The 26,750-nt window shown below is 36.6% G+C and overlaps 1 protein-coding gene across 1 annotated transcript; it reads right to left on the reverse strand.

Moving 5' to 3' along the window:
* Nucleotides 1-3,339: 3,339 nt before the first annotated feature.
* LOC120083358 (uncharacterized) lies at nucleotides 3,340-26,034 on the reverse strand. The gene is made up of 16 exons (XM_039039088.2): nucleotides 25,720-26,034; nucleotides 25,409-25,453; nucleotides 25,285-25,325; nucleotides 25,112-25,193; nucleotides 21,713-21,757; nucleotides 21,117-21,173; nucleotides 19,283-19,342; nucleotides 19,066-19,193; nucleotides 17,783-18,047; nucleotides 17,619-17,685; nucleotides 16,278-16,348; nucleotides 16,109-16,198; nucleotides 15,732-15,840; nucleotides 4,478-4,569; nucleotides 4,197-4,302; nucleotides 3,340-3,749 (listed from the first exon to the last, which is right to left on the reverse strand). Exons 1-16 carry the CDS (start codon nucleotides 25,843-25,845, stop codon nucleotides 3,661-3,663), a joined length of 1,473 nt encoding a protein of 490 aa, XP_038895016.1. The 5' UTR covers nucleotides 25,846-26,034; the 3' UTR covers nucleotides 3,340-3,660.
* Between the last annotated feature and the right edge of the window lie 716 nt (nucleotides 26,035-26,750).

A 26,750-nucleotide genomic window follows, 5' to 3' on the forward strand; every position in this document is an offset into this window, starting at 1 on the left:
TCAAGGGTAGACCAGGTAGATAGCTGGGGACATAGGGTGTAAGATGGAATTCACTCCTACCCGCTTTTAGGGATAGTATAGAGGTTGTTCCCTTAAGTGCTGACTCTGGATCTTGAACAGGGAGCCCCACCCTCTCATTGGCTCGAGAGAGACTCGGTTTGTTGATTGGATCACAAACTAATTGTTCATTAGAGGATCAGTGAGACTTAAGGAACAAAAGGTAATCTCGGGGGTAAAACAGACATTTGACTCAGCTATTATTACAAACAACCTGTGAAGGGTTAACTTACTAATCATGGTTATATCGAGTGGACATAATATATCTACAGTGAGGAGAGTGCAACTATGGGCTTTAGTGGAGTGACCCATTAGTTAACGAATGGAGGTTAATTCGGTGTAAAGAGTTTAGTCAATTAATCTGGAATCGTTGAAACCCATGATCTGTAGGTCCACGAGGTCCCCCTACTAGCTTGTAAATGAATTAGCCTTAGAGTAGCATGATAAGTTAATTTGAAACGTTCAAATTAGAATTAAGGGAATTAGTATTATATGTGATATATCTATACGTGTAATTTTAGAATTAAATGAAATTGAAGAATTTAATTAATATTTAAATATGATTTAAATATTAAATTCATAAATAAAGATTCATGAAGGTGGAATTTGTGTAAAATTAATTTAATATTTGACATTAAATTAATTAGAACTAATTAAATTATTTAATTACTTATTATTAATTTTATTAGAAAATTAATTTATGAAATTGATTTTGTAAAATTAATAATGTTTTCAATTTTGAAATCAAATTGATTTTGGAAATCATTTTGTAAATTGGAAAAAGATTGGAAAATGAAAAGTTGGAAAACTTCATTATCTTAATTGACAAGCTCACTCAAACTCCACCATTTCTTGATTCAAATCTCCAAGCATGAGTTGCACCTCATGCAGTCTATGCATGATTGTCTTGCAATAAATAGAGATGATTGAAGTGGAAATCGTTAATGCAAATTGTTTGTACTTGCTGAAGATTTGTTGAAAACTCAAGAGGTTGAAGAAGTGTTCTTCAAGTTTCTGTAGGGAGTTTCTTCTCCAAATTTCCTTTCATTCAAGCTTATTTTAAGTCCCGCAACTCAATCTAAAACGCCAAGAGAATAGTAAGGAAGACCTTGAGGTGGTTCATAAGAAGATTTGGAGAAGATTTGCAGCTAAATTCGAGATTCAAAAGGTTCTACAAAGGTATAACTTGAAACCCTCTTATTATTGTATGAGCATGCTTTATTTATAGCCAAAATTGATGAATTAGAATGTTTATTAATCCTTGTTATTTTCGTTGCATATTGATATACTCCTACATTAACTTCATATGATTATATAGCTTGTTGCATAAATTTATTTACCATGCATTTTTTTTAATTACTGAATCTCATTTTAGTCTTCTTAAGTATATTTTGGGATTGGTATTGAATTGGAATGGTTGTTAGTATATATTTCTATAGTACATCCGTCGTAATTTTGATGATATCTTGGAGAGGTACACAACAAAAAAAATAATGTTAAAAGAAAATGACATAAAGAAAACAAAGTTTTAGTATTTAGAGAGGGGGGGAAAAGAGAAAATTTAGAGAGAAAATAAGTTAGAATTGTCCACAAAATTTAAACAAAATGCTAATTGAAAGTAATAAAAAAAATCGAAATGAAAAAACAAGAGTAAATTTATTGAGATGAAAGTTAGAGACAGTAGACACAAAATTTAAGATTAACAAAAAGTAGATTTAGACATATATAATCCACTATATTTTAGAGTTCTTCTAATAAAATATGTTGGGGTCTATCTTCTATATAGTTTAGAATATTTTATTTTACTACCTTTAAAGATAATAAATACTAAGTTTATATATATAATTTAATTTTATACAAATTTTTAATGTTTAAATGGTACACGTCCAAATTTTGATGTACAAACTTATATACATCAAAATAAATAAATAATAAAGGCTACAATCGCTTGAAAAAATAACTTGCATATCAAACAACTGACATGCCACTTTTCCACACGCTTCCTCAAAATATTCCTCTACCTTTTGGATCTTCTCCATTTAACCTTTAAAATAAAGGCAAACCAATGACAACTCCATTTCTTTTATTTTCTCATTTCCACTTATTGTTATTATTGTTTTTTTGTCCACCAATATAGAAAAAATCAAACCTCCCTTCTCTTAATAGACTATGCCAATTGAACAGAAAATGGCCTAAATTGATCCAAAAACTAAAAGCTTCTCTACGATTGACCTCTTCTTGAAAACATATTTATTTTACTCTTTTCAGATGTGAAATACCACTTTTACCCTCATTCTTAAATACTTCTCTTATCGTCTATGTCCTACATCTATTTTGCTCTACCTTTTAACAACCAAAAACGAAAATTCAATGCCACTTAAAAGTAAAGATACTTTAACATTTTGCTCAACTTATAAGCATGGTCGGAAAGAACGAGAAAAAACATATAAAAACGAGTAGTCAATTTATAAGCATGACCAAAATAAAACTATCGTTTACACAGAAAAAGTGCGATCGCTAACCTCACGTGTATGATCGTTCACCTCGAATTGCACAATCGCTAAATTCTTACTTGACGATCGTGCATGTGCAACTCAAGGTGAGTGATCGCACACGTCAGGTCGGGGATCGCGTACAATGAAGTCAACAGTTGCACATGTGATGTCAACAATCACCCATTATTTCTATGCAAACGATAATTTTGTTTGTCATATCTTTATCAAAACAACTCCATTACAACTAAGTGACCACTCATTTCCATACGTTTTTTTCTTATCCTTTTCAACCATGCTTATAACTAGCAAAATGTTAAAACATCTTTACTTTTAAGTGACATTGAATTTTCATTTTTTGGTTGTTGAAAGGAAAAGACAAAAGAAACCTGGGAAATAGAGGAGAAATATTTAATACTGAGAATAAAAATGGTATTTCACATGTGACAAGGGTAGAAAACAAATGTGTTTTCAAGATTTTTGGTTTTGGACAATTTTCCCAATTGAAATATAATAACAATCTCTCATTGTATGAAACTATAATGAGAGCCATAAAAGATCGCCCAAAATCTTGGAGGAAAAAAATCATTTACTTACGTTTTCACAAAATCTTGGCAAAAAATAGTTCAACCAAATTCCTTTTAAATGGCCTTAATTCATTCAATATGTAAAAGATACGTTAAAGAATCCTACAAATTATCTCCAACAATATGAACATTTTTCCTACCAATGATTGAACTATACTCAACAATAACTTATGAAAAGCTATATTGAAAGCAAGGTCAAGAAGGAAAAGAAAGGTCCATGTGGAACTAAAATTAAAATTTAGGAATAAAGTTCCAAAATCAAGCCAACAGAAACCCTTCATCTGTTTGAGTTTGTTCAGCTTTAAATGACATTTATGGAGTAAACACACTGAACATCGCCTACATTTGTGGATGCAGTTCCATTAGGAATAAATATAATAAGATACAACAATGGATGAAATTTTGATATCTACAAGTTTATAAAGCAAAACCTATAACCGGGGAATCAACCTCTTTAGGATAACTAAAAACTCGAGTACCAAAGCTTTCTAGATTTTCTAATGTAGCGGATTTCTTTTGATTAGTTAATTATAAGCAGCATCAGCAGCTGAGGTGTCCATGTCGTTCAAACCGAGTTCTTCATTTTGTTCCCAGGATCGCTCATATTCCTCGTCTGTGAACAGAACAAAAATTAAGTATCCACAAGAAAAAAACTAAATTAAATCTAAGTTCTCTTTTGTAATAATTTTTCATTATCTACTAGTCATGTTTTCTATCTCAACTTTAAAATGTTCTAATCAATTTATATATATGTGATAACCGGGAGTTGGCGCTTTCATCTCCTATACTCGGGGGCACCCACACCCACCGAGGGCCAGGCGGACCCGATACAGCACAAGCTCGTAAACCAAAAGATTATAACTGAAAGAGTTAATTGAACCTGGAAACTGTCTGAAATTTAACGGTTGAAATACTTGCAGCAGGGTCAGAGTTAGAAATTACAACGGAGTTTCCGTCGATTCATTAAGAGGTCGTATGCCTAAAAAATATATTACTAGTTTCCAATTGCTATTCCGAATCAGAATTTGAAAAAATGAAAAAGGCAGGGAAAGTCACTTACATGTTAACTGATGGTCATCTTTTATATCATCAGTCAATGGTGCAATAAACGAATTTGCTAGTGCATCATCAAGGATTAGAGTCCAAGGCTGTTCCAAACTCAAGAGCTATAATAAGAGAAGTAAGAAGAAAGAAAAATTAGGTTATGGTGAATATACCCAAAACATGGAAAATAGTGTAGCTTAGTAGTTAAATTTGTTAAAATAAGTACTGCAGTGAATGGCTCAAAATTATAGCTCTAGATACGCATAAAATAACATACACAAAATCATGATCATGTACCTTGGTTAGTCTTGTTTTGAAGTCCAACCATTTGTTTCTTTTATTTTCATCAAGACTGTCTCCAAAAGTAAATCCATGTACTCTCTCAAGACCTGCATTGATGGAGATCCATAATGATATCCAGTTGTGGGTCCATATTTAATTTAAAAGGATCGAAGTAAAAACACATAGCTCATATTTCAAGCATTTACTCTTGGCTGAGAACTTTCTACTGGATAGAAAAATATTAAGTTAAAAAGAAACTTCTAGAAACTATAAAAATAAAGTTTCTAAGTGGGTTTCCATTCATTTACAAGGCAAGCATAGGTTGTGAACCTATTTATGGGTGTAGACACTACGTTTTCTTTTTCTTTTTGTTGAAATATATATATATATATATATATAACGACCCGAGTTTAGGAGGGATACATGAATAAATCGAGATCACATCTGAATGAGAAGGATCTTGAGAACATGAAAGTACGGTTGAGAAAGGCTTAAAAGAATTGAAAGCTACTACCTATACCAACAAAGTGCATCTTCCTTTATGGTAACTCAAATCATAGAACTCCGAAGTTAAGGGTGTTTAGCTTTGAGCAATCCTATGTTGGGTAACCTCCTGAGAATTTTCCTAGGATGCATGTGAGTGAGGACAAAACATGCTGAAAGGACCAGTGTTGGTTTGTGGGGATAGTCTTCAATCTTGGAAGCACAAGAGGACAAGAGGATAACATGTCAGGTTGCAGGAGATGCAGGAAAATGTCGGGACAAATAAGGTACCAAATCCGGATTCCGAATCCTGGGCCTAGGATGTTACACCCAAGGTCTATACTTTTCCAAAGTTTTCGTAATCCTAGCCATCTTTCCCATCTTCTTCGGGTTTTCATGAACCATTAACTCTACCTTCCACCACATATTATTGTGCATAGTACTGATAACTTTGAAGATGACGTTATTGATAAAAAAAAATAATAATAAATAAATGAAAATAGAAAATAAAAAAGTTCTTTAATTGGCAAAGACTAGTGCTGCATGACAGGCTGATTTTTGGCAGACAAATAGATATGGAAGACCCCTCAAAAGGATTCTGGGCCCAAGCCTTAACATCCCTTTTCCCTAGACCAACAAACCAACCATAAAGGATAAGAATGAGGGTACCGTCTTCTTCGTCTTGTGACCAGCAAGAGGACAACAGAAGCCTAGAGCGAAAAGAATAATCGAGCGAGTAATATAGAGACCATCGAGTGCAGTCTCTTATCTGGACGAAGATGTAACCACTATAACAAAGAACAAAGGTTTGATTTCTCACCCAACAATGCTCCCAAAAGTGCAACCTTTGAGCCATCCCCAACCAAATTGGGAGAACCTACAAAAGTGTGAAGCAATAGCTATCCATAGGTTAATCTCACAACCTAAAACCCAATCATAAGGGTGCAAACCATATCTACCCACTATGATCCTATGCCACAAACCATAGGTTCCATGAAGAACTGCCACAACCACTAGGAAAACAAAGCTTCATTTTGTACTCTTAGGTTACCCATGCCCAAGCCTCCAAGTTTCACTGGCTTACAGACCATATCTCCCCCGCCACCAGACGGGACCTTAACCCTTCGTCCACTCCTTCCCATAAGGAAATTCTTCATCTATCTCTGGATGGTTCTACCAACCAAATCTACGGTTCTAATAGAAGAAAGGAAGTAATCATGGGAAAGATTGGGACCTTCTCTCTCTACTCTATCTCCTACTCTCTCCACACCCTCCCTCCTCATTGAACCTGCAACCATGAGCTTCATCTTAACTCCTTTGTCATCCACCACCATGCCTCAGCCACCACTGACCAGTGTGTTTATAGTTGAACGAAAAGCTTGCTCGATAGAGATTGACTCTTCTTCTCATGGCTCTCACATCCAGCTAATAGAGACCTCTAGAGGCAACGCGTTTTTTTAACGATTCATTTGAGCACTCTTCATTGGTCCACTAAAACCTTCAAGTCCCTCCTCACCTCTTCTCTGAATCATAAATTCTTCAAGGAAAACAGGGTTGATGACCAAATTTTTTGGATCGAAAAGATATCAAGCAAAAAAGGATTCTCTGCTGAAATCGTCAAGATTACTACAATGCAGGAAAAAATTATTTGCTGCTATCTGCTGGTGAAGAAAGAAAGGGTTGGCATGCCCTTATAACCTCGCCACTAACTCAGATGGAACCCCAACAACTTCCTGTCTTATCGATGGAGCCCAAGCAGCAAGCAACACTAGTTTGAAAGAGAGGACAACTATGGAAGAGAATCCTTTTACTCCAAAAACCACCTCTTTATTGCTAACCCACAAATCAAAGGTACCCCTCAACCCCAGTCACTTTTTGCCACAGAACAATTTATTGTTCTCAAGAGGAAAAATTTCATGAAGATTGGTACAACATTCTTCGAGCATTCATAATGAGCCTATTATGTGCTGTGAAGATCATGAAAAAGAAAATATTCTTGGCTCCTACAAAGATTGTCAAAAAGTTGGCTCCTTTCATCTTCATTATTCCCCATGGAATCATGAAGAATCCCTCAACAAACAAGTTGTCCCTTTTATGGAGGTTGAATAAAGGATAGATGGGACATGGAAACCTTCAACTTCATAGCCTTGCTTGTGAAGGCATGCTGGAAGTCGCTAAAAAGACTCTCAACAGGATGGACCTCATGGAAATTAACTTTAGGGTAAAAAACAATACAACCGATTTTCTTCCAACAAAAATCAACCTCCCCTCGCCTTCTTGTTTTCAGTACATATAATTGGATCGTGGTTCCCCTCACAACACAAAGGAAGTTATTGGACCAGCAACACTGGTGCAGTTTCATCTAAGCTTTGTGAGGATACGAGTGCTAGATTCTTCAAGGACTGTTCAAATCCTCCAAGGATTATTAGAAATACCTTTCCTAATCTCTTTTGTTGTAAACATGGACAATCCCTCAAAGATCCATTTGGATGTAGTAGGATTAGGGTAAATTAGGGTATTAGAGTCAAATCCATAAATGATTAAGATTGGGATTAGTTTCCATTGATTAGAGTTAGAATTAGTTTCCTTGGTTTATTAGGACTAGGATTAGTTTCTTTGATTAATTAGGATTAGAATTAGTTTGCTTCCCAATTCTTTTTTTTTTTTTCTTTTTTAAAGGAAACAAGCCTCTTTATTCATTAAGAAAATGAAATGAGACTAATGCTCAAAATACATGGATACAAAAAGGATCAGCAGGTGCTCCAGAATATCTCAACTAGGTTGACACCCCCTTAGCATCCTCATCACTTCCGAATACTAGCAGCAAATGAAAATACACGGTTTCATAACATTACAGTGAGAGACAATCTACAAATGGGGGACAAAATAAGAACTAGACGACCTAAGAACAAAATAAAAACAATGGAAGCTAAAAAGTCCTTGGCTTCAAAATGCCAGAGAAAGAAAGGCATGCCAATTCAAGCTGATTTCCTGACTAGAGTAGTCTGCGAAGGTTCTTGTGAGAGAGCACCAAAGTGAGGCTTTAAGCTTGGCTACTTCTTGGCTGCTTCAAACCTTGTAAACCATGGAGTTTCCTTGTCTTAAAAGATTCTTTGGTTCCGTTCAAACCACAACTCAGATAACACTGCCTTTACAGCATTGACCCACAAAATTTGATGAGATTTCTTAAGGCTTGGACCTACTATCAGCTGCTGGACATTATCTCTTAATGCAATCCAAAAGCCCAACTTAAGTTGAAGATCTTGAAGAGTGATACCCAGCAGTTCTGAGCATAAAAGCAATCGAAAAGAAGGTATTGGAGATCCTCCCAATTTCTTTTACACAAAGCACATCTATTGGGAGAAATGTAATGGGAGGCAAGCTTCTTTTGCAGCACACTTGAACAGTTTAGAGTTCCAAAAATCATTATCCAAAGGACTATATTTATTCTCCTCGGACTTTTATACTTCCAAAGAGCTTGACTTAAGAGTTTATCGATTGGAGGGGCTTTGCGAAGGTGTGTGGCTAAAGATTTTACCAAAAAAAGTCCATTGGATTCCAGTGACCATGACCGTGTGTCAAGGGCATCCTTCACTTTTATTTGTACAACTAGGCTTAACAACTTTTGGAAGTCAGTAATTTCATCTTCTTTCAATAATCTTCTAAAAGAAATGCTCCAAGAGGTAATGCTTTGATCCCAATGATCCGACATTGAGCCATTTGGTTGGATAGATAAACGTAATAAACTAGGGAATCTGGTCATAAAAGGAGGATTGCCTATCCAAGCATCCAACCAAAAGGCAATTTTATGGACATTGCCTAAAACAAAAACAGCCAGATTGTCCACTTTCTGCCATGACCTTGATATGTTAATCCAAGGGCTTCGCCTGCCTTACCGGAAGTGTGCCTACCAAACTCGTTGCTGCCATGAATGCTTTTGACCACTTTACACCAAAGGGAGGAGCTCTCATTCATAAATCTCCAGCCCCATTTTGTTAAAAGAGCCAAATTTTTTTCTTTTAAACCTCCCAGCCCAAGACCTCCTTCCTCTGAGCTTTAGACACCTGCTCCCATTTAGCTAAATGGTTTATTTTCCCCCCTTTGTGGCCTTCCCAAAAGAAATTCCTCAAGATTTTTTCTAAATTGGATAACACCTTCCTTGGTATCAAGAAAGAAGACATATAGTAAGTAGGAAGATTTGAGAGAACTGACTTACAAAGAGTCGTCCGTCCTCCTCTTGATAGGTTGTATCTTCTCCATTTATCTAGATTACCTTGAAGTTTGTCAATAACTGGCTGTCAGAATTCCACCTTTTTTGGGTAACCACCCAATGGGAGACCGAGATAAACGAGGGGGAGCTGCTCAGCTTTACAATTGAAATTAGCAGCCATCAGTTTGCTTCCCAATTCTCTATAAATATAGAGGTCGTCTTCTTATTTTGATAACTTTTGATTCATTTAAATAAAGTTCTCTTGATAATCGTCAATTGGTACCAGAGCGCCAAGATCACTGGGCTTGATGGAGGGAAAAAAGCCCTCCACATACGATATTGTCGTACCTTCATCAATGTCGCTCATGATCGTCGCCGATTTGTCCAGCGTTGCGGAGATTGCCAGTTTGGAGACCACTATCGTCATCATCTCGTCAGATTTTGACTGTTCATGCCTCGTCCGTGAAGAAAAAATGGTTTGTAAACGATGAAGAAGAAAAGGAGTGTTGGGTTGTGGTTACACACGATGAAGAAGGAAAGAAACAAGGGCAGTTTTAGTATTTTTCTTCCAAAATAACCCTAATGGACACTTTTACCACATTAGGCCTAATGGGCCACACAAGGAATTTTAAGTTTTATTTTAAAGATGATGGCTCAAGAATCAAATACCATTTCAAGTTGAAGAAATTTTCATGAAGTATTAATTTAATTCCAACTTGGATTTCGGAAATTTTATGCCAAGAATTTTCAGTTGGAGTCTATCACACTCAATGAGCCGAGAGAAGGAAGCTTCACTTTATCACCTCGAACTTGAGGACAAGAATTTTCACTTTGTTACTTAGAATTTTTTTTAACCTTCGCTTCAAAACTTTTTAAACCTTCGTTTCAAAACTCGATGACCTTTTTTTTTTTTTTTTTAGAGGAATAGAATGGTGTAGTAGGATTAGGGTAAATTAGGGTATTATGGACAAATCCTTAATTGATCAGGATTGGGATTAGTTTTCTTGGTTTATTAGGATTAGGATTAGTTTCTATGATTAATTAGGATTAGGATTAGTTTGCTTTCCAAATCTCCATGAATAGAGAGATTGACTTCTTGTTTTGATAACTTTTGATTCATTTGAATAAATCTCTTGATATTCATCACATTTTAATCTTTCTTGTTGCTTTTTTAATTCACCTTTTGTTCTCCCTATGAAAGGCCCTTTTTTCTTACCTTTTGGAGTATTTCATTTGTCAATAGAATCGTTTCTTTTCCCAAAAAAACAAAAATAGGAAGTAATCAAGCATCCCAACCAGCATATGGTGCATGAGGGTAAGTCACCCACCTTTGGAGGAAAAATCCATTCTCAAGGAGGACAACAGCTTTTTAACTTTCTCAACACGAAGTTCCAAAAAGTTGCTTTCTTTGCATTATCACCAAAGGGAGGCCCTATGAGTAACCTCATGCTCATAGGGCACCCTAGAATCCCAAAAGCTCAACTTATAAGCCTCACAAATTTAGCCACAGATGGAACTCTTTGCCACGTTAATCTTCAGACCATAAATAACTTCAAAGATTGACAAAAGGTCGTTCAAATTAATGAAGGAATTTTACTTGATGGAGGGAGTCCAAGTTTCATACCCATCTTTTTTGTAAAAATATAAATGAAAAAAGAGAGCTTCTTAGCGCATCAACTACCTTAGCTTTAGTTTCATCCCACACGGCAGGCACAGGCTCCATATATGACAGCACCTAAAATGTCCTATCTTGCTCAACTTATTTGGACTAGTTCCTTGGTTTTACATTTTTTTAATATCTGTGAGTGTTCAGGCCAGCTTACCTTGGTTTTACGTATTTATTTCATGATTTTATAGTTCTCAGACGTGAGAAGGTAGAATTGACTATTAGGTTGAAAACCAGGCTCAAATGGACCAAATGGAGGCTTAAATCATCAACCAAGTCAAGAGGAGGCAAAGATTTACAAAAATGCCCCAACATGCAGGCATTGCAGCGTCCGCACACACATCCCACGATGCCTAAAGCAATAGGCTGCCTTAGACAAGGCGTTGCGGCTACAAGCAGCATCACAGAAAGTGTCACACACAGCCCATTGAAACATGACGCTGTGGGTAACGCCGTTGACGGGGTTTAAGTAGCCTCTTTTACTTTATAGAACATCTATCAAACCGTTTTCTTGATCTTCCCCCCTAATTCTCTACCATGTTTATCTGTTCTTTCTCCATTTTGGTCTATATTAATGCCTCAAAGTCTTACTCACTAAAGAGGAAGTCTATTAAAGGCTAAGAGGTAAGTTCTAGCTCGGGTTAGAGGTTTTCCCCTTTTGTAAACTTATGAGATTTGCTCAAAACTCCCATTATTTCTACCTTTTCTTTGGGTTTCCATCTTGGCTTTACATTTCTTTTTTTTAAAACAGAACTAGAACTTTTCATTGATGAAATGAAAACAACCTAATGCTCCAATTACAATGATACAAAAGAGGTAATTGAAACTAAGAGAATGAGGATCAACGAGCGCACCAAGCTATCTCAACTAGGTTGACACACCCATAGCGCCCTTATCATAGATAAGGAGGATTACAAAAAGGAGAGTTACAAACATATTTCTCAACATAAGACAATTGAGTAAATTACACCAGCACCACAATTTCATTCAGCATCTAAAGATGAATTTTTCTTCAAGAACTCAGCCATAGAAACACAATAATCAATTGCTCTCCTCGAATCATGAGTTGAATCATCCGCAAATCCACTGGTAGAAGCAGATACATGTTTGATGAAATCCAAACCCGTTCTTATCTTTTTGAAGTAAAAATCCCTCTTTTTTCCATTTGATTTTTCACGTCATCATCAAGTTATGATTCTATCAGAAGAAAAAAAACCAGAATAAAGCTCATACATAACACTATGTATGAGCTTTATTCTGGTTTTACATTTATGATCGTGTTTCTTTGAGAATGTCAGACAAACAACTCAAAGTTTTGCATCTTCTTTGAGCAACAGGCAACTTCCTTCAAAAGCTCCCCAAGACATCTTGCTCCAAGCTCTATTTCATCTGAAAACTTCTACAACTTCTCTTTCACAGTTCTTGATGCATATCAATGATTCTGCCCAGTTATACCCATTTCCTTCTTTCTGTTTGCATCTTTTCCTTAGCTTAAACGGTGGTATCTACTACCCCTTTCTCCTCCATTTTTTCCACTAATTTCTTCATTAAATTTATATTTCCTGGAATTTTCTCTTCCTTCCTTAATTACTATGTCCTCTTCATTTTGCCGGTTCAGACCTTTCTGGCTATACTTGATTTTTTTCATAGTTCATTTAACTCCAATGGCTTTTGAACTGTGGAGCTCATAGACACAAAATAGCCCTTCCAGACTTCAGCAAAAAGTGGGGGGAAGGAAAGAAAAGAAGCAAGGCTTTCTTTTTTCTTAAGTGCACAATAAAATAAAATAACAAAATACAAAATGTTACAGTAACAAACACAATAAGTGTAAACCCTAGAACATATCTTACTAAGTATTTATAGATATGGTGCTGTAAACCTTAAAATTTATTTTACTAAGTATGTATAGCTATTGTGTGATGCCTATGGTTGTTAATTTAATTGCATGCCATGTTGTTAGTAGTGTAAAAGCGTAAAAGGGAAGGAAAATTTTTCTAAGTATAGAGAACGGATGCTCTCGGGTGAATTGGGAAGTTTTAATACTTAAAAGGAAATAGGAGAGCTTGGGATGAGCGACCTTGCCATGCTATGCGCCCAAGGATTTAAAGGAGGAAGTTGGATGAATATGGCATGAGGCATGCGATGATAGCCCATATAGAGGTTATATGCCTAACAAGGAAGGACTTGGCCGTGGCTATCAATATCAAGGATGGGCTAACTTCGCAAAGAGGCTAGTAAAGGCTAAGGAAAGCGACATGCAAACAGCCAAGCTTGCCTAGGCTGTGCGATGAAGGGCACCAAGTGATGCTAAGGAGGTTAGTAGGCATGGCCCAAGGGCTAGGTGGCAACAAGGAGTGCATTGGCCAGAAGGCTTAGAGGTTAGGATGTGTGTCTATCTAGGGGCTATGCGATGGTGCAAGGGGCACTGAGGCGTGTTTAGAGGTTATTTGAGGCATTGATGAGCAGCAAGCCTGGACACAAGCACCTAAGACAAGGCGAGTGTGCGGTGGCTGGTATATGCGATGACCGAGAGAGAAGGCTTGGATGGACACTAGCCTGAGCAACGAGTAAGGCTAAGCCTATGTGTTGAAGTGAGGCTTAAGCACCCAGCTTAATCACCCGGTTAGTGAGCTAAGTGGCATGATTAGGGCCTTAAGCAAAAAAGAAAAAAATAGCGGCCTAGGTGTCACCATAATAGACCCTCTGATCATGCAAAACTTAGTATAAAAGGAAGTTTAGAAAGAAGAACTCGGTTTGCACAAAGTACTCATGCAAAAGGGGAAGAACTGTTGCCAAATAAAAGCTTGATCTGTGCTGAAAAGGATCCTAGGCTGCCAAGAGGAAATTCACATGGATTGGAGCTGAAAATTGAAGAATTCCACAAGTGTTCATGGCTCTCGAATTGCTGGCAGGTTGGAAAGATTGAAAGATTTCGAGCTCATCACAAGGAATCAAAGGCTGAAATTTTAAGGTAAGATAGTTAAAGATGTTTGGGAACAAGTTCTTAGAAGGAAATTTTGTAAGATGATGTCTGGAATTTAAGTTATTTAAGCTGGAAGTTGAAACTAGAGTTTTGATAGGATGAACAAGCAAGCAACTGCAACCCAAGCATAAGCAAGCAGCTGGCCGCATAAGCAAGCCCGTGATTGGTGAGGGTATGCGCTAGTGTTGGTGGTCGTAGACCAAGGTGTGCGCGCGGGGTGAGCGTGAGGCTATGCACAGCGGGTGAGGCGCTCTGAGGGGTCACGATAACCAACACCCATCGCATAGGTAGGAAGATGCGTCCTAGCATCTAGAGAGCGTCGTGTGCGTGTTGCCACCCACCAACCTTGGGGCAAGGTAATTTGACTAAGTATGGGCATTGTGGCGAGCTACGATAGGCATTCATGAATTGTAAGTGTCATATTAAGCTCGAATATTAAATTAAGTCCAAAAGGGAGCTCGTAGTATTAACCCAAGGTACTCACTCTTGTCGTAGGGCAAACACAAATAGGAGAAGCTTATCAGCCGTTGGGGAAGACATAAGACTGTGACTAACTAGCTTTTAGTAAGCTGAATTGAACTAATTTTCATTAATTTGTTTTCCAACACATGCTTAAATAAAAATTGAGAAGTGGTAGCATAGTAGGTGGGCGCATGGTCCCTACTCTTTTAAAGCTTTAAAGTTAGGCAAATTTTAAGCATGCCTTAAATGAGTTTTACCATGAGTTTTCACATAATGTTTTTCCTAGTTTTAAACCAATTTTTAAACCTATACGTGTGAAACCCTACAAGGAATTCATGAAGCATATGAATGCGACCATATATTAGTTGGCATTCCATGAGTTAAAACCATTTCTCAATGATTTTCACGCTAGTAGTGTATTTCTACTGGATGCCTATTACTTGAGAATGTTGAATCTTACTTAAATTAAGTTCTACAATATTTTACTGAGAAACCCGATACTAAAGGTATGAAGGTATCTGGGTCCCCTGATACCTAAGGGATGATGGTATCCAAGGCATATGAGCAGCTTTTGGGGCTTGACCACGTGCACATAGGTACTATATTATCGACGTTGATTGTATTAAGATTACTCTACATCAGCTAAGAAAATTGACGTTGAGCGATCGAGCAAAAGGGCCCTCCCTCAACTGAGGCTGGAAAATGATGGTTTTTCAAGACTTTATGTTTCTATTACACTTATTGATTGCTTAACCCTAGATTTAAATAGTTTATGTTTTAAACATGAGCATTCTTTCATATCATGTTTAAATAGCAGTATGTTCCAAATAGTCACTTACGGGGCGTTTAACTCACCCTTTTCAATGTTTTCATTTTATTTTTCCCCAAGTAGCGGTCAACACCTCGAAACCTAGTTGATCTGCCAATCTACCACACAAAGATCAAGGACCCTGGAGGAGCTGGAATAGAAGGAGCTCAGGTGGTTAAACTTGTTTTGTTTAAGCATACCTCCATGAACATATTAGGGCTAAGGGTAGAGTTGAAGAGGGACCCACTACTGTGTGTATCTTGTGTACAAACTATTTTGTTATATATATATATATATATCGCTTGTGCATCTATGTTGGCTACGTGTTGTTATTGGGAAATGTTTAGTCAAATGTATGTCTCTAAATTGTTTATCAGGTGCACAAAGCTCTCGAGTACAGGTTTCTAAGGCTGAGATGGGCAGTGGATGTCAAAGAAGAAGGGTTGGCATCTATTGTCCTCACATCTTCTCCTAGGTTAAGAAGGTAGTCTGGGAGGGGTGTGACAATAAGAGAGTGAGAGTTTAGAGTTTGATTAGACATTCAGAGGGAATTTGTTGTCATTTAAGATTCTAAAACTGACACTTGCAGGCAGTAAATGAGAAATCACACAAAAGTATACAATACAGCATACAATACAGCAGATTAAATGTGCTTACTTTCACTTATCTTTGTGATTAAACCTTCAACAGTTGTAACAATTCCCCCAAGAGTGCCACTTGTCAGCTCCAATTCAAGATCTGGGACTTTTACACTTGCTGTATCGGACTGATAAAAGAACATTCATCAAACTCTATGTTCCAACTTACATGATACAAGCACTGGTAACTTCAATCCTGATTTGCCTTTTTCTTTTTTTTTTTATCTTTTAAAGAAACAGAACCTTATTGATTAAAAAAAAAACAAAAAAAACGAAAAACTTAATTTATATTGATATTTGGAGAGTTACTATCGAACTCCTAAAAAGAGCTTAGCAACGCAACACCCCCAAAAACAAACTATACAAATTAAACAATTTTGTGAACAGTTAACAAACCTTTATCACATCTCGACTGAGATCTCTAACATCCTTCACACAAAGACTAATTATCTTTCCTTTTTCAGGGATTCGCCCTCCAGGCTTCAGCTGCATAACAAGATCATAATAATCATCACAACTAAAACAAGCAGGTGAAAGGGTACAACATAGGCAAGTTAAGACATACCTCAGAACTACGGTAACCACAAGCATCACAAGTAGTTGCCATGACAATCACTTCTTGGAAGTAGGGAATTTCTGTGTTTTGTTAAGTCTAAATGTATTTGTGCAGGAGCCTCTCATTTAAATAAATAAAAACCATAAAAAAGTTGGAAGAGACCAGATGATTCCCCCTAGTTAAGTTGAATGCTCATAGTAGATCAACCATTTCAAAAATAATAGAGAAAGAGAGGTGGCAATAACAATTAAAAATCCTATTCTTTCAAATTTTATATGTGAAGAATTAAAGCAATAACTAAGAAACCACAATTAATGGATGCAACTGCTGTTGTTCAGTAGCAGATCTTTTTTTAGAGGTCCTCATTGGTGAACCTCAACAATATATCATATACAAGTGCGCTTTCAGGCTCTAAATTATAATTGAGAATGGATTGTCTTTGTTTGGCCCATCAATGAATCATAACATCTAGCTTAAACCAAAAATTTACTTAACCTATCAAAGTCAGATGAGTTCTCCCTTTCATGATAATGGAAGAGTCATGTGGCATTCTTATTTTTGTGCTATTTTGTGGGATATGTGGCTTAGGAGGAATAGTAAAACTTTTAGAGGGTTGGAGAAGTCGATGGAGTAAGTTTAGCAGGTGGTGAGATTGATGCATCCCTGTGGGCTTCCGTTAATTGGACTTTTTGTAATTTTCAGCTAGGTGTACTTTTGGATTGGAGTCCATTCTTGTAGCTAGGTGTACTTTTGGAATGGGGTCCATTCTTGTAGCTAGTGTGGCATTTTTTCGTGGCCTAGTTTTTTGCATCTCCTTGTATATTCTTTCATTTTTCTCAATGATAGCACAATTTCTAGCTTTAAAAAAATAATAATAATAATAATTTTTTAAAAATAAACCATGTCAGACTTCTGAAAAATTTTCCTTCAAAAAGAAAATAACAAATTCCCTCAGTATAATACCCAAGCATGCCCTTCCCAGTACAATTGAGATTCTATAACAGATGCATGAGAGGATAACAGCTTGGAGTCGAAGTTTCAACACCAAGATACTATGGTACACTATCAAAATTACAATGTAAACATTGCTTCATCTCATATTTTGTGAGATGAATAGGCTAGGATTTCAGATTTCTTACAAGCACAACTGAAACTTGCAAATGAAATAATAATAATAAAATGAGGTTTGAAGATTATATTCACAAAAAATCGTCGGAAGAGTAATTAACAGCTGAGCATATAGTTATAATCATGAAATTAAAACATTCATGCATAAAGACTTAATTTATCCTTAGTTCCAAGAGTTAATGAGTTGATTTAGTTCCATCAATTGATCATCAATGAGGATACTGGTTACAAACATTCGAGTCTCACATCTAACTGCACAAGCTCCACATGTCGATGGGAAAGTCATCACCTATCAAATGAAAGCACACGTCAAGTACTTATCATGGATGTAGAACTTCGAAAGATGCTAAAGAGCATCAAAACAAAAAATTAAACGATTCCATTACTTCTTCTGGTGCAGTGTAACGAAACAAGGCCTCAGCAATCTCTCCACTGTTACTTTGAGCTATTGCCCGATGGCAAGCCATTGCTCCTACAGATCCATGTGCCTCTCCTCTAACTTGATTAGAAGCATCAACTCCACCCGTTGATGCTCCACCCTGAGCTTCCGCTGGTTGTGATGGTTCAACGTAATAACCCAACGATGCTTGTTGTTCTGGAGTCCGCTCATAAAACTTGATACTTAATGATGGATCTTTGGATGGTGCAAATCTAAAAGTAATCATCCTCACATTCATAAGATATGCATTCTGAAATACTTTTAAATAAAGTTTCTAATATACTGAAAAGAAGGAATGTGCAATAATTAATTTTCACCCTTTAGTCCAATTTTCAAATCGAAAAAAAAATCAATTATATTATTTTTATTTGACGAATTGCATAGTACCAATTAACTCTACAGTCTACACGGTGCATTTCCTAGCTTTAGTACTGATGTTTAAATTATTCTCTCTGAACAAGGTGCATTTAATTGGTTTAGTATTAACATTGGTTAAGCTGCTGTTGGCAAGTGTTGAAAATTATGGACAAATTTTTACGTATTCTAAAATACAAAAAATAGAAATTATATTTTAGACCACTTTTAAATAATGTAGTTATGAGCTTAGGAGTAGGGTATACATGCAATTTTTTTTGTTTGTTGTTGTTGTGTTTTTTTTTTTTTTTTTGAAGAATAGGGTATACTTGAAGTTGAACTGATGATGGTTTTGAAAAACATCGGTTAGTCATAGATATCTATTCATTTTGATGATGGGAAAAAACGTACATAGCTAAATTATAGAGATAAAGTAAGAAAGTGTATTGTCTTTCAAAAAAGATACCTACTCTAATTTCCATCAGAACTTATTACATAGAAAAGTGATACTTCTGAATCAAAGTAGCAAGTTAACAAATTTGTAGTCAGATGAAACGAAGATATTAAATCCTTAACTAATTTACATTTGAGGCTTTGATAGCAACTTTTGTTTGACTTGATTAACTGTTAAATAAGGAAATCAATTGACTTATATAATGCATATAAAACTTTGATAAACTTATAACATATTAATTTTCTTTTATATAACTAGTAACTGAATTGATGAAATCTATTTAATTTGTTTTCTTACAAGGTGAAACAAATTAAGAGTACAATGTGTATTGCAAAAAACTAAACATAGCAGTTAACTGAATGTTATAACTCAAAACACATGACATTAAAATCAGAAAATTATAGCTCAAGTTCATCACTTACGGGTTCTCAATGAAGCTGTTTCCAGCTGGATCATCCAAGATGAAGGAGAAAGGTGAATCTCCCTTGGCACAAGCTTTCAGTTTCACAAGAAACTGGTCTATTGCTTCAGCAGTCTGAGGATCCACCTTCTACAAAACCCAGAAGATGCAACGTGAATATAGAGATGCCCATACATATGTCAAATTGACAATCAAAGGATAAAAGCACGATTACAAACCCTACGTTCCTCTTGAAGGGCTTCCAATCCATCTGCAGCTCGTACCAATATACCTTCCACCTAAAATAATCATCACACGTAAAGGATGGTTACACAATTTGTAATGTAGGTTTTCTGTCCTGAAGAGAGAGGAAGTACAACATTGTAAACTAAGATATGGTTATGAAAGAAGAAACTCTATATTCCCATTCACCAGAATCTCATATAGGCATGCATAGTATAGGAGCCCTAAACTAATATATTGTAAAATTATAGTAAAAGACAAAAGGACTAAAATGTTGAAACAAATATCAATATAAATGTTGTAGGAAACGTGCAATAGCTTACTAAAAAAATATTGAACTCATCAGAAGTCGCAAATAAAAACCAGAAAATTAAACAGATGTTTGAAATCATGCACGTGTAAGCACATCATTCTCACTTATTGGTGTCCTAAGTAATTAGTCATGCATTATAAATCAATTAATTGGAAGAAGTCTTCAATACAGTCAAGAAGAAAACAAAAGAAAGAAGTTCATCCTTCACAGTATATTCCTAGAGTCTTTTTTTAAGGGAATATCATTGATGAACGAAATGACAGGAGCTTGTAGCCTCCCAACACCAAAAGGTGAAAATCCTAGCATTCCTTTCACTCCAAAGGCACCAAAAGAAAACTCAGATTATAGCCAACCAAAAAATCTTTTTTGTACCATGGAAAGGGTGACTCACATTAACTAAAGCTTGAATACCAGAGATGTTATTTGGCAAAACCATAGACCAACCAAAAGAAGCTCTCACTGTTATCCAATAACGATAAGCAAAGGTACAATAGACAAAGAGATGGCAAGGATTACATCACATAACAAGATAAAGAGAGGGTGAGATGAGGCATTCTCCTCTCTAAGCAATCAACGGTATTAATTCCGCCATGACTAAGTGCCCATAAGAACATTGCTATTTTCTTAGGATAAGTAACCTTCCATATCACCGAATATAGGTGGCTTGAATTAGAGCATATGGTATGAACTAAGTCATTCATAAGAGATTTGACCAAAAACACTTTAGTGGAATCCAGGGGCCAAATCCAAGAGTTATCAGCTGAACCTAAAACACTTGATGTAAGAAAATGGGATAGACTAAACCATTCAACCACTCAAATTCATTAAGATTCCGACACAGACATAAATCCTATGTTGCTTGAGAACTGACCCAAGCATGTGCAACAGAGCAGTGGGGGTTCGTAGATAAACGAAAAAGCCTTCGTAGTACCTAGCCAAGAATCTCTAAGGCCCCAAATTACTCAAACCTGTAGGCGGGGTAAAAAGGGAAAACAGAAGGATTGACATATGAGGAAGTGGGCGTTGGTTATGTCAGGAGAATGTCCTTTTTTTTCTTTTCTTTTGACAACATGTGAGGAGGGAGGATCTAACCTCTGACCTCAAAGTTGATAGTACAAGTTTATGTCAGTTATGCTCATGCGAGCACCAAGAGAATGTTATTATTTTGGGGAACGAGCGTGTAGGTCATTTTTTGTGGAATGTTGAGCTAAGGCTTGGGGAGGGAATCCCAGCTCTCTCGAAATGTGGGGCATTACAGCAAGACATAACTCACATGAAAATGTGGGGCATTACAGCAAACAAGCACAAAAAAGTAAAAAGACATAATTACATAGCCTCGTACAAATACAGCATAAGAATTACCACAAATTTATAATAATTAAAACACGCAAAAGAATACCTCAAGGCTACAAAAGGGGAAGCATTCCACAAACACAGATGCTCAAGACATAACAAGCAGAGAGCCGTGCAAATATTAAAACAGATAAGCAATATGAAGTAGGATTTTGAGGAGTTACAGTTGATAGAGTTCCACGTTGAGCCTCTGCTGGAATCTCGAAATCCAATTCTGGGATCTGCTCACAGAATATATAATTATGGTCATATAGCTGAAAAATCTTACTGAAAAGTTCAAGAGTGTATCTATACTAGTCAGAGAAATCAACTGGGCTGTCCAAAACATCTTTCAACCCAACCCACGAATCCCCCCAAACATCTTGACATCTTTGTAATTGTATATCTTTATTGTTTTCATTGTTTTCTAAAGTAGTTCTTCAAATGCAATCATTAAGCTTTTTTGAAATATAAAGTAATTACAAAATATTGCAGTTCCAAGCTAATATATAAAAGAAAAAGTGGAAATATTAGAATAAGATGCAACTTTCTGAAAAGCTTATCAGATTATATAACAAGAGAAATTTGTTTTACAAAATTACTGAATAGATTAGGTTTTCTTTAACAAAAATTGAAACATGTCCAAAAAATGCTGAATATCAGTATATTATCTACTTAACGGGGGCCAGCATGGGCAGAGTTAGAAAGCCTAAAAAAATGAATTTAATTGGCAATTCATTCATTGTAACAGCATGAATAGGTGTAACACTGCATGTAGTACCTTAATAATGGCAGATTCAGATTTAACCACTTGTCGATTGAGCATCTGCATAAATAATGACCGAATTAGAACTCTGGGTAAACTCAAAAAAACATGCAAGTTTGAACATAGGACTCACCTAAATAAGCACGGATTAAGAACCAATGGCCTAAGATCGAGAAAATATTTTCAAAGCTCAGAATATTTCTGTTGCGTTGTTTGTAAAAGAAACCAAGAATTCATCGAGAGAACTGAATTACTATACAAGGGCACAAAAAATTAAGGGAAATAAGATACAGCCAACTCCACGAAAGGGGACCAGAAACTAGCTAAAAGAAGGCCCTCCAATCCAAAATAGCAAGATATAGTTGATAAGTGCAAAGGGCCCAATTGGCTGATGCCTTCGAAGAGGTGCTGAATGTAACAACATCTTACCACTCTTCCCAAGATCTCTCAACCCTCTAAAAATTCAACTATTTCTCTCAAATCCAAGACGAAAACACACAAAAAATAATGATGATGATGATGAACTTTAAAAAAAAAAAGGTTTCTCCTTTTTCTGAAAGGAAGGATTCAACAGAACCTTCTCCATCATTGAAAGATGATTTCTATTGCGGGCCAAGCAAATCCATGAAGACTAATCTGTCACTCACATAATACTTCAAGAAAAAGGACAGATAAGGGGGTAATCAATGGAAGAGCATAACAACTTTTACCCATCAAATGATGGGAAATGACAAGTAGTTGAGAAGGGACTTAGTAAGGTCAAGAAGATCCCCCTCCCCCTCCCTCTCCCTCCCTCTAATGAAAAGAACAACTCATTGAGAATAAATGAAAGAATACGATGGTAAAAAAAAAAAGCCAATAAAAAAAGGAAGCACAGCTATAGTAAGCAACTTCAGCCACACAAGATAGTGCCTATAGAATGATTACAAAAGGTCTTCGAAATAGAAGCCTACTAAGCATCACTAGGATTCCTCTCCAACCCTAAACACTTTGTTATTCTGCTCACCCCAATACCATAAAATAGCACACACCCCAACTAGCCATAAAAAATACCCTTGTCTCTAAAGGGCGGATGGAGGAGGAACTCCCCGAACATATCGCTGGTGTCCCTATGCCAAACAAGCAAGATACCAAACATTTGAAAGAAGTTATCCCAAACGGATCTCCCAAACTCGCATTTCCAAAAAATATGATCCAAGTCTTCCTTCGCTTTTCGACAAAACATACAACAAAATGACCCAACTAACAAAGGCATCTTCCTTGCAAGTCGATCCATCATGCCAACACGACCTTGTAAAACTTGCCAGGAAAAGAACTTCACTTTCCTCGAGATCTTAATTCTCCAAAGAACAGAAAAAACCAACTCGCCTAAGGGAGAAAGGTCTATCAAACTAAGAAGAAAAAAATTACATCCCTCCAGGGGTTGGGACTCCACACCAGCATATCCTTTCTCCCCAACCTAAAGTTTGTACTCCTCAATCAAAAACAAAAGAGACACAACATCCGTCACTTCCCTATTGGATAAAAAACAAATAAACCCAAAAAATAAAAATAAACATAAAAAATACAAATAAAAAAAGAGCTCCCAAACCAAACAAGGAATTCAGACACCAACCAATTTTAAGAAGACAACTAATGGAGAAAAGGAAACATAGAACATAGGGGTTTATCCCCCACCCCAATCCTCCAAAAAAAAAAATAAACATAAAAAATACAAATAAAAAAAAGAGCTCCCAAACCAAACAAGGAATTCAGACACCAACCAATTTTAAGAAGACAACTGATGGAGAAAAGGAAACATAGAACATAGGGGTGTATCCCCCACCCCAATCCTCCAAAAAAAAAAAAATAAACATAAAAAATACAAATAAAAAAAGAGCTCCCAAACCAAACAAGGAATTTAGACACCAACCAATTTTAAGAAGACAACCGATGGAGAAATGGAAACATAGAACATAGGGGTTTATCCCCCACCCCAATCCTCCAAAAAATTATGTTTCCATAAGTTTCTTATGAGCCTTTAACAACCCCCACCCCCCAAGGATGAGGACCATACTTACTACTAACTAGCAATAATCCTATGCCAAAGAGAGTTGGGCTTAAGGGAGAAATGCCAAAGCCATTTGGCTAGCAACACTTTGTTACGATACCTTAGATTCCTAATTTCTAACCCCCAGGTAATCGGCCTCCCAATGATCTCACATATGACCAAGTACGTCCCTTTCCCTTTTCATTCTTTGATCCCTTCCCAAAGTAAATTGCAGATAAGCTTCTCAACGTTCTTACAACCCACACTCAAGCTTTAAAAAGGGAGAAAAAAACAAATAGGGAACCACTAAGAACGGAACGATCAACGTAAGATTCCCTACTTTAGAGACGAAGCCTTTTTTCCAAGAGGAAAGTCTTTTCCTAACTTTATCCACCACAGGAGTCCAAAAAATTAAAGATTTGGGATTACATCCAAGAGTCAAACCAAGATAAGAAGAGAACTAACTTTACAACCCACCACCTAAGTTTTTCAGCATCACAATTGACCCCATTACCTAGCATCCTATTAATCTTCAACCCTGATATCCCTTCAAACAAGGACAAGATGTGATTCGAAATTAAAGACATATCCTCATTACTAGAGAAGAGGGAAAGAGAGAGAGAGAGAGAGAGACAGAGACAGAGATTGTGTTATCCGCAATTGACGGTGGGAAAGAGTCACCTTCTCTCTTCCAACCTCAAAGGGCTCAAGGATTTTACCATCAACACATATAGCAGCGATCCAGCTTAGAACATCCACCATAAGCAAGATCAAAAAGGGGATAAAGTGTCACCCTACCTCTCGTGGCCAAAACTTTATCCCTAGGGCTTATGTTAATGAGGAAAGAAAAATTCACATTCTCATGCAACTTCACATCCAATCTTCCATTTATACCCAAAGGCCAAAGCCCATCCAGAAAATTCCAATCCACATATCGTAAGCTTTTCTCAAAATCCATTATAAAAACCAGTCCTTTCTTTTTTTTTTCTATAATCCTCACTCGCTTCCATTAGCTATAAGGGTATGGTCCAAAATCTATCTCCCCACAATAAAAAGCCCTTGCGACTCAGAAATCATTGACAGGAGCACTCTTTTTAAACAGTTAACCAGGATTTTGGCGAGAATTTATAGACACTGGTGATAAGACTAGTAAGCTCAAAATCCTTACCCCCTTATCCTTCTTCGGGATTAGAATATCTTTTTAAAAATAATCTTATGAACCAAAATAACAACTAGAAGAAAGCATTGAGACGATAAGCAGATATATATTATATCATGAATGCTTAAACTATCGGGTTGTAGCTGCTTGTAAGCCTCCTCAAGGAAACATATACAGTGGAAAGGAAATATATACAGCAAACATGATTTAATTCCATCAAAATAACCTTCTGGTCGCCTGCATGAACCTCCAAACAGTAGCAACAGCCTCGTGGCTGGATCTCACCAGCAAACTGGACTTCATTGTTCCTGAAAGAAACCCAAGGCAACTCATAATCAATTATCACATGATGATGAAACCACCATATTCCCCGAGAAAATTTCATGAGTAACATATTACCTCTCACCACAATGTGGACATTCAAAGGCTGACAACAAAATCTGCAGTAAGGTTCATGTCTCATTGAGGCTTCAAAAAGACGACCAATCACTAATTGAAAACGCGTAAAAAATTAGAATATTACCTTTCTGAAGTGCGGAATTAAAGTTAACAAAAATCTTGTTATCCCCTGTAAATGCAATGCAGAGAACTTAACAAGTTATATACAAACAAAATAACTGAAACACATCAAAACGACACTGAAAACCACATATATCTTCCATTTTAATGTAATGAATCAGAGGATTCTCAACTTCTCTCTCCTAACTAAAAACCAGGCAGTCACAAATCAAAATTCGAATTAAGCTGCTGAATGCGGCAGAAAACAGAAACAGAATTTCGTAATTGTAAGCGAGAGAATTGCTAGAAGTAGAAGAACGGGAATAAAGCGAATACGTTTTCGCCGCAGCGCATGCAGAGGCTTTCTACTTCGTAGCTAGGAACATCAGCGTCTTCGTTTGCAACCACTGCTTCGACGACCGACTGCACGTCCAAGACTTGTTCTGCATCTTTTGCTGCCATTGCTATCAACAGGACGGATTCGTTCACTCCTTTTTGCCGGCAGGAGGGATACTTGGTTTCTCTGAGTTTGACGGCCGGCGGGGCTCCTCGGTTGTTGTTATGGTGGTACAAAATGAGTTTATGAGAAGAGGCTCGAAAGTTCCTAGTTCTCCCTCGCTCTTTCTTTGTGGGTTTTTTTTTTTTTTTTTTTTTTTTGTATGGATGGTCCTATTTGAAAGCCCAAATGAAAAATGGTCTTCATAGAAAAAGTAATGGAAGGTGATCTTCTACATACGTCATGCATGTGATTTTACTGATTTGTCCCTGAGATGTATCCATCGCATTTGTCAATATCAATTTACTCTATCCTTGATGGCTCGTCACACGTTCCTCGATGCACGGTTACTCAATACCCAGCTTCATGGTCACTCGACACGGCTACAATCGACATGTGTATACTTGATCATATCCACGTCATACTCGATGCTCGATTATTTTGAATCCATATCACTCGATACAGAACTTGCTCTGTAGTTAATGCTCATGTACGAATATACACAAATTGGGGAATTTTCTAACCATATACATGATTCTTTCAAATCAATTTCTTGAAATTAGAAGTAATTTTTTTAATTAACTAAGAACAAACAGAACTGAAACACAAAAGAGAAAACCAGGATCACTTTCCCTTCAAAAATCCACTTTACAAAACATATTTTTTCTTGACGGATATCAAGTTATAAAGGCATTGAAATCATTTCACTATATTGTCTCACACCTCAAGTAAGTAAATGTGCTTTTTCTTGCAATTTTTTTTACTTTTCCGATGATGTGCGAGACATACAAACATAGGAAAGAGAACGAGTGAGTGTGAGTTTGTGAGTGTGCACTGATACATGCAAGTAGTTCGCAGTGGAGCGAGGATG

This window comes from Benincasa hispida, chromosome 8, assembly GCF_027475165.1.
Source record: "Benincasa hispida cultivar pf3 chromosome 8, pf3_genome.v1.1, whole genome shotgun sequence".
NCBI lineage: Eukaryota > Viridiplantae > Streptophyta > Magnoliopsida > Cucurbitales > Cucurbitaceae > Benincasa > Benincasa hispida.

Excerpts from the sequence above, each read along its gene's own strand:
- LOC120083358 (XM_039039088.2), bottom strand. The coding sequence starts at position 25,845 with ATGGCAGCAAAAGATGCAGAACAAGTCTTGGACGTGCAGTCGGTCGTC. Across the intron at positions 17,686-17,782 it reads GTTACACTGCACCAGAAGAA|GTGATGACTTTCCCATCGAC; the intron begins GTAATGGAATCG and ends TTCATTTGATAG. Across the intron at positions 4,570-15,731 it reads AATCACAAAGATAAGTGAAA|GTCTTGAGAGAGTACATGGA; the intron begins GTAAGCACATTT and ends CCATCAATGCAG.